Source organism: Morus notabilis, unplaced genomic scaffold, assembly GCF_000414095.1.
Source record: "Morus notabilis unplaced genomic scaffold, ASM41409v2 Scaffold518, whole genome shotgun sequence".
Classification (NCBI taxonomy): Eukaryota; Viridiplantae; Streptophyta; class Magnoliopsida; order Rosales; family Moraceae; genus Morus; species Morus notabilis.
The window spans coordinates 1,204,441-1,220,561 of NW_010366577.1; the positions used below are offsets into that span (position 1 = coordinate 1,204,441).

Genomic DNA, 16,121 nt, shown 5'->3' on the forward strand with positions numbered 1-16,121 from the left:
ATAGTATAAAATTTTGAGTATAACTATCATGATATCACAAGTTCATAATAAAATTTAAAATATGAAATGAAAACTATATGTATTTTTTAGTTTTTTACGAGTTTCGTGTCGTGTTCGGGTTTCGTGTCGTGTTCGGGTTAGGCGGATTCAACCCGAAATTGACCCGTGTTTTTCGTGTCAATTTCAGGTCGACCTAATTTTAACCCGAACATCTTTTTTCTCAACCCTAACTCATAAAATTCGTGTCGTTTTTGAGTCGTATCGTAACCCATATTGCCACCCCTAGTGAGGAAGAAACTGTATTTCGTTCTTTTTGTTTTGTTTTGTTTTGTTTTTTGTGTGCTTTTTTTTTTCTTGAAATTTCAAAGTCTATTTTGTTAACTTTATTATATATTATCTTTTGTCAAGTAGTCACATGACCTATATGTGATTAAAACTATTAAACTATTAGCGATTTGAGGATAAAAGTTTTAAAATTGCAATTTATTATAAGCTCAGGGTGGGTTGAATGGAGTTTTATGCCATTTTGGGACAACCACTATTATTTGGGGCTAAATTATGAATTAAGCCTTGACAAAATCAATTATTACTCGAGAATTTTGATTGAATTGATAAGTTGTTGTCCAAGCTTTTTTACTTATGGCAAATTACTCATTAAATTTAATAAAATATTTTAGAGTGCTCCAAAATTGATGAGTAATGTTAAACTTTAGAAGGAAACACTCACATATATGTGACATGATATGCTCCACTTTTCATTCAAAATTTAAGTCTATTCCTTTAAATGTTCTCACGTAACAGGTACAATGATATTTGGGTCTAAAATTTAATAGTTGTCTTCCATTTGGATCACTCTACAATACTTTGTTAAATACAACGGTAATTTGCCATAATTTAAAGTAATGTGTAATTCACCAATCATAAAATGTTTAAAGGCATATGTACCAAACAAAATTTGGATAATGTAATTTAATCAAAGTAATTGAAAACTATGAAATTCCATCCAATTTGTCATATGCCATTGCGCAGAGAATTTGAACTCATTCTAAGTAAAAGGGGGAAAAAAAAATCAAAGCTTCTGAAACCTGCAACAAGGCATCATCAACTCCCCACTTCCATTTGGTACCAACTCGAGTCAACCGCAAAAGTCAAAATGAACACTTCCAAACCATGTGGTTTGCATCATAAGTTTAGCAACCTTAAATAATTAATACAATGAGTTCAATGGTGAAGGAGAGATGAAGAGTGACAGCCCTGATTCTGATCCCAACTCTGAACCTGGCCTCAGCACGGCCCCAACTCTACACTAGCATCGACATCTGTTCGAGCTTGGGCATGATTGTGCATCAGCTTCAATTTCGACCGCTGCCCTAGCTCGACCCAAACTTAATATCTTTCCACTTTTTTTTTTTGTTTTTTTTTGTTTTTTGTTTTTGGTTCTTTGAAAATTGCTTTAAGAAAAGACTCACCAAATACCTTTAGTCTCTGTAAATTACTAAAAACAATTTTTATTCTCAAGATTCAAAAAAAAAAAAAAAATTTCAAAAATAGAAAACGGAGAACATAACCAAACAAGCCTTTAATCTTTGGTATGGTTTTAATTAAGAATCATTATATGTATTAACATGCCTCGTTTTTCCCTTTTGCATAGGTCTTAAAAAAATTTAAACCTAATTCTACTAGGATTTCGTAAATATCCTAGCATTTTTCCAACCTTAAAGCTCCACTCCACCCCGTCCCACCTCATGTCATCAGACCTACTGGTCATTAACGTTTGTTAGTCTGTTAGTTTTTTTATTTTTTTATTTGATATATTGGATTGAGGTAGAGGTGTAAGTTTGAAACGCTCGGTCCGAGTTCGGCACCCCGAAGGGAAATTTTGGGCCGGGCCGGCTCTAAAAGAGAGAATGTCAGCCTAACCCGGCCCTAAACCCAAAAAGTTTAAGGCTGGCCTGAAATTTTATATGGTATGTTAAATTTTTTTTTTTAACAATATGATGTTTGGGCAAGGTCGGGCCGGCCCTAAAAAAGAGAGGGTCGGCCCAGCCCGGTACTAAACCCAAAAAATTTTAAGGCCGCGCCGGGCCAGACCCAGGTCAATAGTAGCGGGCCTCAAGCCGACCAGTTTATCCCAGTCATACTTGCAGCTCTAGATTGGGGCATATAAAGCCTGATAGACATTGCGTACTCGATGTGAAGAAAGGAAAGAACATTAATCAAAACTACATTTGATTGTTATGGAACAAAAAGTAGGACGAAAAGCATTGCATTTTACACCCTTTAGCTTTTCTACACTCATGTATGAAGCTAGCCACGACATACTTGCTGCAAAATCTCATCTCTGTTTTTCCTTGTTTACAAAAAGGGATATAAATAATCCTAGTATTGTCATGTCAAATATTCAATGCACTATGCAGTGGTTCAATTCTTTATACTATAGTTCTTCCACTTGAACCGAAAATCCACAATGGCATCTTTTTGTGAGTATCAAGGTTTCGTCGTCAAAACTCTGGTCCTCTGTCAGAAATAAATGTTTGTGGTCTTCTTCCAGCTCGGCCGATGGAGAACGAGAGGGAGGATTCGGCTTGTTTTTGTGTTTGTTTCCTTTCCGGAATTCAAGAGATTGTTTGTCATCTTGACTACCACTAACTTTCAAACTTAAGTTGTTATCCACTGTTGGCTCATCAGAGGATGTATGTGACAACACGCCCTTGCCATAACGATTCTTTAGCCTTTGCTGAGTCACAATGGATGAAAGAAGCTGATACCAGCGAGAAATAGCTTGCATTTCATTCCTTTTCTTCTCCTCGGCCTCTCGTCTTTCTTGTTCTTCTCTATAAGCCTGGATAAAAAAGTATACTGCTATTACATTCTAGACTACCGCACAATGTTTTTGCAAATTAAAATCTTTTATTATATGATTGTGGGTGAAAAGAGACAAAAGTTTTACAAACTGAAATTTATCTGAAATAAGCATTAAGTATCAGAAAGGAATAGGGTTAATGGCGCTACAGGTCCCTTAACTTTTAAATGAGCAACCATAAATGGCAAACAATCAATCCCTGCATATTTTTAGGACGAGCTAACAGAATAAAAAAAAAAAAAAAAGAGTAAACAAATACAAATTCAGAATTCTAAAACACTGTCAATCCCAATTTAGCAATGATCTTACCTCTAATATCACGTCCTTGAACTCGGCGCACACCACAATACCTTCAAAGACGGGATAAGATTGACCGTTTTTGTATTCGAAGCCAACCATGGCAGGTGCATAATCAATTTCCAGCCTTTTGGCAACAGAAAACACCCTGGGCAACCTCAAATGCGCGGTTCCTGGTGGAAGACACTTCTCAGACCAGACATCCACTTGTCCACGCTCATTCTACGAGACCAACAAAATTTAGAGGTCAGGTGCGGTAAAATTCCAGCAAGAACTCGCGCTTGCCCAAAGAAGATGTCAGTTATTAGATTTCATTAATAAACAAAATATTGATCAAGTGATAAAAAAAGCTGGAACACGCGCTAAATAGCAGATAACTAGAAGTGGCATTGGAAGTGAAAATATATTATAATACTCATTCATGAAGGCTAGCGGGATTAAGTTTACATGCTCATTAGATATGGAGAAAAAAAGAGAAACTTGTAATTGGTAGTTTTCAAACTAATAAGAGAAACTTGTAGCTGCTATTTTTCAAACTATTTGCACTCTGGGCAGACAAAAGCACCTTTGGAACTATTCCATTTACAGCATGAGGTAGCTGTAATGGCTCCAGTTGCCACTTCCCATAAAGTTTGAGAGTTCCTTCAGAATTATCTCCAACAGATTCATCATCCTCGAAGGATTTTAATTTCTGAAGCTTCCCAGAGCGTTTCAATTCCTGTATAAACAAATGGTGAGGGGAAAAACCAAAGCATGTGAACAATGATAAAGAGCTCATAAATGCATTTTAATTTAATGAATCAAATAGTAATAAAGATGCTAATAAGGCAAACCAGACCTTTACAGGGAGCTCACTAGCTTTAACTTGCAAGCCCTCCCGCAGCCATCTTTCTTTTGTTTTGAGTGTTTGCACACATGTCCGAGGATAAACGGCATGACCTGCACAAAAACCAAGAATGGGACCCCTCGGATGGAGTATCTGATACTTGTTTAGCCACTTTTCAATGGCATACAGTTGGTGGGTTCTATAGGCCTGCATTCGAAAGAGAAGTTAAATGATAGATAAGTTGAGGCTTAACAGCTTCGCTACCATGGTAAAATAACCATATTAGTTCACAACACCTGTTGATTTGTTGGAAGTGGCTCGGTTAAAGCCCTAGTTTCCAACTCCATATCCTCAAGAGAGCTCCTAGAAGCTGCCGTCAAAGAAGATCCCATGTCAGTCTTCACACCACAAACTTTTGATACTTCAAGGCCAGAGCTCCCAAGCAAGGTGGCATTGTTTGGAAAGTTTTCTGCTTTCAAATTTTCTGCGATATGTTTTGGATTATCATGTTTAAATGAGGCATCAATGTTGTCATTTTCCAAGTGAAACATTCCATTAGTTGCTCTTGATTCAATCTCTTTCAATGGTGCCAAAACTGAATCCCACCAAATTGAGTTAACTCGCTTTGAGGCTATCTTATACCACTTCATACAATACCTGAAACATTCAGAATATTAGCATCAAATTTTCATCTTGGGCTACGCAAAAAGTTGTGGTTCTCTCCTTTCCATAAACTCCCTGACCCAGAAAAAAACCACACCAACTAAATCAACTACTACCTCCCCATAATAGTATTAAATTAGGATATGGAAAATTTTGCAACCTCTAAAAAGTAAATTGCAGCTTGTTGAAATATTAATACGAGCTTATCGACACAACACGTGCTCAGAGGGACAAAAGGATAAGAAAACAATTTTTGGAGTACAATATCATCAGAGTGCAGGCATACAGTTCAAATCACATATTTCAAAAAGGAAGCTAAAATAATTTTTGTATCCAACATCATACTAAAATATTACAGCCAGCAGATATAATCTGAACACAGGAAGCTGAAAGCATGTCAAAAGCATCAAGGTTCAATTTAATGACAAGGAATGCATGGTAAAATTGGAAGGGGGAGAAAATTAGGGAAAAGAAAAACCTTCTAGTCACGTCTTTAGCACCATTCCCTGCAAATGCAACTACATATCTCAAAGATCTTTTGCATGCAGCAGCTAGTGCTTCAACCTTCTCTTCTTCATCAATAATAGCATTAACAGCATCAACATGCACCCACTTTCCTGTCAAGTTCTCACCGCTGCAGTATACTTCTGCCCAATATAGGGGAGACCCTACTCTTCTTGATCCAATTGCAGTGGAGATTCCATGAGAGGATGAAGAGCCTTCACTTAAAACTTTTTTCATTCTCTTAAAAGGTGAAATAAAATTTGGCAAATTACTATTTGGATTGCCCATACTAGACCCCATTTTACCATCCGCAATATTAGCAATTACTGCTGCTGTTGCAGAAATAGCCATTTCCATCTGCAACGAGAACTCAATATCCCCTTTTCTCTTTGGTCCTTGAGATATTTGTGTATGGCATGCCCCAGAAGAATCATGCTTCAACTCAAAAACTAATGGACATGGTTGTTTATTGCTCGACTCATTAGCAGAGGCAGAATCTTTGCTTTCAGCGTTGCTTCTTTTGCATGAACTCCTATGAGAAGTTTCACAAGCACTGTCTTTTTCATTGGGTGAAAATGATTTACTGGGAGAGCTAGAAGCCTCATTTTTTTTAGCCACCATTGGGGTTGAAGTACAAAATATGAAACCGCCCGCATCTTGACTGAAATAAGCAGACTTGTCTCCATCTGGTTTTAAGGAGGCCACATCCAAAATTGACACAAACCTGAATCCAAGGTATATCTTTAGTAGAAAATATAGAGCTGTACACATCCTCTTTAGCATCAGAGTCGTAGTTTACTATAAGTAGAATAAAAAACCAATGCCATCGTTATGCTGCCACTATTACCACTATTTATTTATAATCCTAAAGAAGCAACAACAGAAGTCGCATAATGCAAATGAGAACACACTGAAGACATACACAAACAAGCACAAGCACCACACAAACAAGCACAAGCACCACACAAACATTTATATTAAATTCATTTGGCTGTTGCAAAGAAATGAAAATGTACTTGAAGCAACAGTAGAGATAAATGAAACATATGATTTGGTAGTGAAAAGAAGGAAATGAACACAAATAGAGATCTATGGTCCTATTGTAAAAGGAATAATTGAAAAGTTGAGAATTATGCATGAATGACTGAATTAATATTTGATCAGTCCAACGATACTGAAGTTCACACACACACACACACACACACACACTTAAGCCAGTTGAAAAGCTCTTGAACCTGATACATTGAACTTGCCAAGCACCTGGTAAGATACATAGCTTCGAAATGGAAGCATTGCTACAAGTATTGGCATTTTACATGAGAGCATTCCAGTAATAAAGTACTTCCGATTTAGATTTTAGATTCCTAACTTCAACAAGTACTTCAATGGGAATCATTCCATTCTCATTTAGAACCAGAAAATTTATTGAAACACTTAAATGTCATCACTTTTTATTCCTTGTCATTCCGGTTCCTTCTCATTCTCATTATAGATTACCGAACAAGCCATAAGTAAAACTAGCAGGGATTTGCAAAAAGTGGTTGTGGATACTGGATAAAGTTGTAATGGGGAGTTATTTACGGCCAAGGAAAACTAGGAAAAAAAAAAAAAAAACAAACACGGCCAAGGAAATCTAGGAAAAAAAAAAAAAAAACTAGCAGTCTTAATTGGTTCCACTTCCTCAGTGTTGGCTGCCAAAATTGTGATAGAAATGGATAGTGAAAGTGGCATGGAAAATTTTGGCAGTGATTTTTTGGCCAGATAGAATATCCAGTATCCACAAAAGAAAGTTGCATAATTTTCTAGAGTCACTCCTTACAGACCCACTTCAAAGACGTGGGACTCTACTACCTCACCCAGATGGCGAGCAAGTATAGGTTGGCTATCTATCATTTATGGTTTCTTCCCTTCTAAGTGATCAAATCAAAGTGATGCTGCGTAATTACATCAAATCAAAGTGATGCTGCGTAATTACAACTAAAGTAATAAAATACAAACAAAACGACACTAATGGGAAGAGAAAACAAGGACATTGTCATTCCACCTCGTAATAGCATTTTCAATGCACTGTCTTTACCACTGCATATAAGGTCGAAACCCCAGGGCTAAGGAATTTCCCCATGTCATATCTTAGAGATATATAAGAAAAATTCCTTTAGTGATAAATAAATCAAAAACAAAGGGAAGGGGATTAGGAATACTCAATAAGAATAATGGGACATAAATCATGCTGAAATCAGTCCATGAAGAATGAAATTGAGGGATTAGCTACTATAATATCAGTACTACAGATACAAGTAGCATATGCTTAAATGGGTGATACTTAAACAGGGGTGTGATTAAATAATATCTTCGAGCCATTAACAAATCATTTGAGAAGCCAATAAAAAAGTTATCTCCCTAAGAATCTCAAAGAATCTGCATTTTATATTCTGAAGCTTTTATGTGAAGAAGAGAAACAAGCATGCATCATGTCACAAGCCTAAAGCCTCACACGCAAACAGGTTCAGAAAGAACGACTTTCTATTTTCTCCCCGAAACCATACATGCAGAAGAAAATACAGAGAAAATCACTACGTATCAAAAAACATATATCTCGTTAAGTATTTTCGGTTTTGATGCATTATTCACTTACCGGGTTATAAGACCCAAAGCTCTAAATAATGCCACAGACAATGCAGCAATCTGCAAGAAAAATGAAGCTCTCGGGTAAATACATGCATATCAGTTTGACTCCTTTGGGATAAAACCCATATTTATATGATCTTAACTGCAATTTGATTTTCTAAAAGGTGTAAATTGTAAGGAAAAGACAAAGCAAGATAAAGGGAGTTGTCTGTCAATTTATTTTAAAAATTTTGCAAATCAAGCATTTTTTGTTTTTTGTTTTTTTGAAATTCTGTATTTCTTAGCCCATTAGAGTGAACAAACTATTTGATACTTTTTCTGTACTTATACTTTATATCTTAACAAAATTGATTAGCACATGCATAGGAGAATAATATTACATCCACATGTATTAGTTGGCGTATGAGTCAGCAAATATTATGTATGATAATGTTTCCTTTATTAGTTAGGATTAGTTGTCTGATTTATTTTGATTGATTGTAAATGATTGTACAGATTATATAGTTGACTACCCTAGAATAGGCACATGCATCTTGTATTTATACCCTTGGGATATATGAAATTATTCATTCAGCCGAATTATCAATTTGGTATCAGAGCGTAGGCAAGAATATCCGTTGCTACCTTTTCCTTTCTCGACTGAAACCCTAAAATGCCAATCCTTTCATCCTTCCTCTCTTGTTTCCATGCCATGCTGAGAAAACTGATAGCAAGAAGCAATCCACAGTGACCATCCATGAAACTTCCTCTCCAACAATTTCTATTAAGTTGAATGGTGGAAATTATCGTGTTTGGTCTCAGGTTCTGGAGATGCATATTGCTGGCAGAAAAAAGAAGGGCTACATCACAGGGAAGAAGGTTGCACATGTAGAGGATGACCCCATTTTGATGAATGGGAGGCCGAAGACGCTCTAGTTAAGTCTTGGCTCATTAATTCCGTGACAGATAAACTGATGTCTCACTTTGTGCCGTGTGGAATGGCCAAACAGGTTTGGAATGCACGAGGAGCTATCTTGATGTCTCGGATTCTTCTCAAGTCTATGAACTAATGAAGAAATCTTTCCAATCACGTAAAGCTACCGTCCTCTTTCATAATACTACAATGAATTAAACTCCATATTCTTGGACCTTGATTATTGAAGGCCTAATGATATGAAGGCCTAATGATATGACGTGTTCCACTGATATTGAGAAACTGAGAAGGCTTACTGCTGAGGAACGGGTTTATATATTTCTTGCAGGTCTCGATCATAATTTGGATCAGGTTAGTGGTGGAGTATTGGTCACTTCTCCTTTACCAGGCCTAGAGGAAGCTTATTCAAAGGTCCGTCGAGAAGCGCAGAGGCAAGCCACCATGGGTGCATAAGACCAGTCTGAGGCTTCGGCCATGGCTGTCCATAAGAGTATTCCAAAGCCAACTCATGTTGTCAACACTCCCACTCGGTTTTGCACACTACAATGGCACCAAACACACATATGATGTATGCTAGAAGAAGCATAGTTATCTAGAGTGGTTCAAACTGACGCAAGCCGAATGGAAAAACAAGAAATCGGGTCAAGTTTCTGTGGCTGACACTCATTCTTCTACTTCTGCTTCTCTGGTTTCTCACACCTCTACTCAAGAAGGTAATTATGGTTTGTGCCTTATTTCTGCTACCTGTAACACTTGGGTTATTGATTCAGGGGCCACTAATCATATGACTAGTAATTCCTTTTTTGATTCTCTAATGTCCTCCAATGTTAAGCCTGCTCAAGTTGCCAATGGGACTCCTATGCCCATCTCAGGGGCCAGGGATGTCTCATTCTCCTCCTCACTTCCCATGTCTTCTGTCCTCCTTGCACCTAGCCTCTCTAATAATCTCCTTTCCATTAGCAAGATTACTAAAGACCTTAATTATATTTTAACCTTTCATTCTAAACACTGTGTTTTAGGACAATCTTATGAAGATGACGATTGGCATTGGTAAGGAGAGAGGTCTCTACTATTTGGAGGGGGCAAGGGAATTACAACACACTTTTCAAGTCACAAGGGAGATGTTTGACAGAGAAAATTTTTTTGTTATGGCATTGTCGATTGGGTCACCCATCTTTTCCTTATTTAGAAGGTTTATTTTCTCAGTTATTTCAAAATGTTTCAGTTTCTAGTTTACGATGTGAACAATGCATTGATACTAAAAATCATCCAGTAACTTTCAAAATAAGTCTTAATAAAAGTCCAGCTCCTTTTGTCTGTGTTTTTACAGACGTTTGGGGTCATTTTTCTACTCCTTTTGCTTCGGGTCATAAATATTTTGTGTCTTTTATTGATGACTATACTAGAGTGAGTTGAGCATATTTGCTGAAATCAAAGCATAGTGTTTTGCATGTTATTCCTCAACTTTCAAAGATAGTTGTCACACAATTTAATGCTCAGGTTAAGGTTTTTCATGCTATCAATGGTCGTGAGTTTGTAAATTAGTCTCTTGCTGATTTATTCAAAGAAAATGGAATCCTCCACCAAACAACGTGTACATACAACAGAAAGGTATAGCAGAGCGTAAAAACCACCACATTCTAGAAGTGGTTCGGGCTTTATGCTTTACTATACGTGTTCCAAAATGAAACTGGGCTAATGCTCATGACCGCTGTCTTTCTCATTAACCGAATGCCTGCAAGTGTTATTGACTATCAAACACCTTTGCGATTGTTATCACAGTTTCACTCTATTCCTTTTGCTTTGAATCAGTCGTAAAGTTTTTGGTTGTGTATGTTATGTTCATACACATTCTCATCAAAGGGACAAACTTGATCCTCGTGCTTTTAAATGTGTCTTTCTTGGTTACTCTAGTTCCGAAATGGGCTATAAATGTTTCCATCCTCCTTCGGGAAAGTACTATGTTTCCATGGATGTTCAATTCTGTGCGCGTGAGTCTTATTTTTCTTGGGAATGTGTCTATAATTCTTCTTTAGGGGGAGATTAATAGTAAGGAAGAGGAAAAATTATGGTTAGAAGAAAAGAAGTGGTGGATTTCAGGTAAGGGGGAGGACTCAACTGATTCGACTGACTCGGGTAAGGCTAACTTTGAACCTGAGGAAAGGAGGGAAAGACCATACATGCTTTTTCAACAACGTTATACAAGGAAGAACAAAATTGCCACTATCATAACCCCTCCAGACTTCAACATTCCTCTCAATGATACTACCATGCCATCGGATGACTCTTCCGGGACTAATTCTGATGTACAAATTTCTTCACTCTTACCTTCTAAAATTGCTACCTTAAATCCTTAAGTTGATCAAGGTAGGAGACGTTCCATTCGTAATCGCAAGGAACTGGACAAGTTGGGCTTCTTAAAATCATCCTCCAATGTATATCTTATTTCTGATTTTGTCTCTTACCACCATCTATCTAAGACTCATCTTGCTTCTGCACTTCAGTTGTCTTCTGTGTCTATTCCTAGTCATTTTCAAGAAGCCATTGAAGATGCTAAGTGGAACTCTGCTATGGTAGAAGAAATGAAGGCTCTCCAAAAGAACTCTACTTGGGTGATGGTTGAGCTTCCTCAAGGAAAGAAAACAATAGGATGCAAGTGGGTGTTTTCAGTGAAGTACAAGTAAAATGGGACAATTGATAGGTACAAAACTAGGTTGGTCGCCAAGGGATACACCCAGACTTATGGAAATGAATACCAAGAAACCATTGCTCCTGTGATCAGATTCCAATAAATAAGGAAAGATATCAAATACTAGTGGGGAAGTTGATCTATCTAACCCACACTAGATCTCTTATGCAGTTAGTGTTGTGAGTCTATTCATGCATAATCCGAGTAATCAGCACATGAATGCAGTAAATCGTATCCTGGCCTATCTCAAGTCTTCTCCAAGCAAAGAAATTATGTTCTCCAGGCACATACATCTAGAGATTGAGGGATACATAGACTCCGATATTGCTGGATCCAAATTGGATAGGAAGTCCACATCAGGGTATGTGTCATTTGTAGGAGAAAATTTGGTGATGAAGAAACAAGAAACAAAATGTGGTCTCATTGAGTTGCGCAAAAGCAGAATACCATGCTCTTCATCATGCAACCACCTCTCTTAAGTGAACTTGGATTTGGTCCTAAGAAGCCTATGGTGCTCTTTTGTGATAACAAGGCGGCTATTGAGATTGCAAACAATCCAATACAACATGATAGAACTAAGCATATTGAGCTCAACGTCAACTACATCAAGGATAACCTAGATTTTGGCCAAATAAAGATTCCCTACATCAAGAGTGTAGATCAGTTGGCAGACATAAGACCTATGCTGTTGCTAGTGGTCCATTTTATGCTTCATTATCCAAGTTGGGCATGTGTGATATCTATGCACTAACTTAAGGGGGAAAGTTGGCGTAAATTCAGCAAATATTCTGCATGATAATGTTTCCTTTATTAGCTAGGAGTAGTGGTCTGATTTATTTGAATTGATTGTAATTGATTGTACAGATTATATTGTTGACTATCCTAGAATAGGCACATGTATCTTGTATTTATACTCTTGAGATATATGAAATTATTCATTCAACTGAATTATCTATTGTATTAAAACAATCTCAGAACAATTTTTTTTTTGATAAGAAGTCTAAGAAGATAATTAAAATGATACCAAAGGCTACCTCTTCTGAAGTCCCTTCATGAGTTTCGAGTGCAAAGGCCAAATTGGAATGAATCGATCTTTTCTCATCAGTTGAACTTCTAACATGAAAGTTATCTTGAAACTGCAAATTTTATGTGAAGAGATCAAAGAGACAAAGAAGCATCGAGTCATAAAACCACATCCACACTCATCCAATGTAAGAATCTGAAGCAAAAAATAATAGAGACATACCCAATGGATAAGAGGATGCAAATTTTTTGCTGTTAGTTTAGTCATCTGTGAAATATTTAGCAAGTGCCTTGGAAGAAGAGAAAGTAAAGCAGCCTGCATGTCAACAATCTCGTCAAAAAATAAAAAATGAAAAAGGCATGGCTAAAATGTTGTAGAGACACTTTTCATTGCCATCCATTTTTTGACCAGAACGGAAAACAAAGAAATAACTAAAAATTTCTGAGGGGAAGCTACAACGAAGGAGATAGATGATAACCAAGGAAGCAAAAAAATGCACTCTCCAATAAAGATGGAAAGGAAAGAAACTCGGAGCGGTCAATGTTAACATTTTAACTACCGAACAATCGTCCTCAAGTTATACACATGCTAAGATAATAGTAACAAGCTAGTGAAGTGCCATTCAACAGATTTTTTGAATTCTACGAAGGATGTGTCATAACAAATTATCATAGCTCAGCGAAAAAAGATTCGACAGTTATCATATTGAAAATTAGAATTCATATATAATTTACAATAAATTGAATAAACAACCTGTGTAAGAGGATCATCACAAGCTCTATCAATTAATCTTCCCCGTCCAAGTAAGCAAAGTAAATGAACCTTATGAACAATTTCAGCCAGTTCCTGCAAATTTTTAGAATTTCAATAAGATGAAAAAAAAAAAAAAAAAAAACTATCTAACAACAATGCTACCTTAAACAATAATTCAAGATACATGCATTCTAACCTTATCTTCTGCAGTAGCTTGGTGAACTGGTTTCCGCTTCACAGGATCAGGCGTCTCATCAAACTCAATTGTTACTTGCTGATTACCAGTAAAATCTGAATTGGGAATTGATCCATCTTCCCAATCCGAATCATTCATCTCTTCCCTGCTGTCGGAGAGAGGGTCCTGCAGAGTTCCCCCATCAACTTTCTCTTCCCTCAAAGTGTCTCTCGCGGCATCTGTACTACAACCTCCAGCCTCCAAAGTTACTGATTTCACCCTCGAATCTACATCTTGTATGCCATTTACTTTTGACCCATTCCCAACCTGAAAAAATACCGACCAAATGGAAAGAATTAAAACACTTGACAAAAATAATAATGATAATAAGATAAAACACCTCGTAATGCCCTAGACCAAAGATAATTCATAAAAACGAGTCATGCCCCTACTTTAGATATGTCTGTCTATGATTTCAAAAGGGTAAGAAACACAAACAGATAATCAGGACAAACCTCGCTACTTAAATCATATTGCTGAATATTATTATCATTATTCTTTGTTCCGCGAGACCTAGGCTTATTGGGACGTGTAAGAAGTTTGCCAACAGACTCCCGGGACTTCTCAGAAAGCGCTCCTGAAATAATGAACATGTATTTAGCTATCAACTACAAATCAATGGCAAGCTAAAAAAAAATAAAAAAAAATAAAAAAGTGTATCCTCTGCTTTGTGTTAAAACTTTGTAACTTATCCTTATTCCCCAAGTTGGTTTATAAGCAACTAAATTTGAAATTAACTTAGAAACAAAAGGCACTAACTACCAGAAGAAGAGAAAAAAAAAAACACTAAACCCCCACAGTCTTCTAAAATTTATAGGGATTTCAAAATAAATGGTCGTTTTTAAAGTAAATGACCCAAATTTTATTAAATTAGGAAAATGACTTTTTTTAGAAAAGGGTTAATCAATGATGTATTGATTTGCGGTTTATAAATGATTACCAATATCAATTAGTGACTACACAATTAAAATCAGTAAGTTACCGGTTTATCAGTCATAAACCATTATCAATGATAAACCAGTTCATTTTAGTGATAACCATCGGAATCTCATTGATTAACCACTGGAAAAAAAAGACCATTTACCTTGAGAAAAAAGTTCGGCCATTAATTAAAAAAAGGATGATCAAAACTGGCCATCCACCTAATTTTCCCAAATTTTTATATCCCTCCAGTTGCCTAGCCCTAACTCATTCACTATCAAATAAACTCCACCATCATAGAATTTCAAATTAACGCTTCATTTGCTTAAAAAAAAGTAGTTTTGTCTCATAACAACGGACACGAATAACAAGATGAAAATCCTATAGCCCTCTTCAGAATTCCACATTGAACGCAAGATTTGCATTTCTTCTTTCCCTATTCTTCTCTTTTTCGCGGGAAACAAACAGAATCCACTAAAGGAAACAATAAAGCAGGGGGAAATTGAAGTTTGGCATGTGGAGAAGAGAAACGAGTTGAAGTTACCTGGTGATGGATTTTTCTCACGCGTCGTCTCCTTCGTGCTTCGCATTTTCTCTGGAAGAGAGAGAGAGAGAGTGGCGCCTCCAACTGGTTCTGTTCTGGTCTTTGGCGGTTGCAGTTATATGTCGTAGGCGCTGCTTTGCCGCTCATCTATATATTCTAGTCTTGTAAGGTGCTCTCCGCAACTATTTTTGTGTCGGATATAATGAAGACTTTTGGCATGTTATTTTGTCTAAAAAAATTCAAAAAAAACAACTCAAGTTTTAATTTTATTTAAATTCACGTTCTTTTAAGTTTTAATTTTATTTAATTTTATTCAACTTTATTCAAATTTTAACTTCAGCTTATAACTCAAATTCAACTCAAAAACCACACTCAAATTACACTCTAAAAGAACAACTCCTTTATTATTTACCTAATAACGAAAAATTTATTTATAAGAAGAATTTTTAAATTTATTTTAAAAGAAAACATGTGTAGAACATAATTGACGGAAAAAAGTATGAGCATATGATTACGCCCAAACGTGTACAAAAATAAGCGGTTAATTGTAGTACAATTTGAACGGTCGATCCCACGAGCAAGTGTTAAATTGAACAAGAAATGACTAGCAAATAAAAAGCGTTAGGAAAGTAAGCAATCAAACAAAGAAAAAGAATGAGTGTTTTTGATGATTTTTTTTGAACAATTTAAAATGGAGAAAATTCAATAATAAAAAAAAGTGGTAAAGCTTTGAGAATCCTCCATATGCTTTGTTCACCTAATTGGATTTTGATTCATAAATTGACTCAATTGAAAGTTTCACATCCCAAACAATCAATCGGAAAATAAATATTTAAAGATCATATGAATTAAAAATGTATTCGAGTAAATAAAATTCTAACGTTTAGAATTAGGAAAAATTATCTTATGAGAAATCTAGGAGCGACAATATACCGTTGGCAATATTGCAGTAAAAGACTACTCATAAAATAATACCTATCAATATATAATATAATCCAACAATCACATAAAAAGAGCTTCACTAGATTTATATGAAAGTTGACAATAAAATATATTGATAAGAAGAAGAAATATGATAAAAGAAAATTATTTACTCAAATGTATAAAACTTACAAACCATTGGAGAATCAAAAATCCAAATAAGTTCACTACACATATAGGATCATCTCTAGCCTCACCTAAATCCTCTAGCCTAGCTTGCACATAATTCCCATAAAATTTTAAAAAGAAAGTATGAGAATAAGAACAAGAAAATAATAGA

At 36.1% G+C, this 16,121-nt stretch overlaps 1 protein-coding gene across 1 annotated transcript; it reads right to left on the minus strand.

The window, feature by feature from the left end:
* Window positions 1-2,273: 2,273 nt before the first annotated feature.
* On the minus strand, window positions 2,274-14,953 carry LOC21409815 (DNA repair protein RAD4). Its single transcript, XM_010110691.2, has 13 exons — window positions 14,861-14,953; window positions 13,851-13,972; window positions 13,357-13,662; window positions 13,161-13,253; window positions 12,630-12,722; window positions 12,418-12,519; window positions 7,789-7,838; window positions 5,128-5,877; window positions 4,283-4,643; window positions 3,999-4,193; window positions 3,726-3,878; window positions 3,173-3,382; window positions 2,274-2,842 (listed from the first exon to the last, which is right to left on the minus strand). The coding sequence occupies exons 1-13, from the start codon at window positions 14,904-14,906 to the stop codon at window positions 2,435-2,437; spliced, it is 2,889 nt and encodes a 962-aa protein (XP_010108993.1). The 5' UTR covers window positions 14,907-14,953; the 3' UTR covers window positions 2,274-2,434.
* Between the last annotated feature and the right edge of the window lie 1,168 nt (window positions 14,954-16,121).

Coding starts and splice junctions, on each gene's coding strand:
- LOC21409815 (XM_010110691.2), bottom strand. CDS start 14,906: ATGCGAAGCACGAAGGAGACGACGCGTGAGAAAAATCCATCACCAG. Junction 5,878..7,788: donor GCTTTGGGTCTTATAACCCG/GTAAGTGAATAA, acceptor CCTTGGATTCAG/GTTTGTGTCAATTTTGGATG. Junction 3,383..3,725: donor TAAATGGAATAGTTCCAAAG/GTGCTTTTGTCT, acceptor TTGGTCTCGTAG/AATGAGCGTGGACAAGTGGA.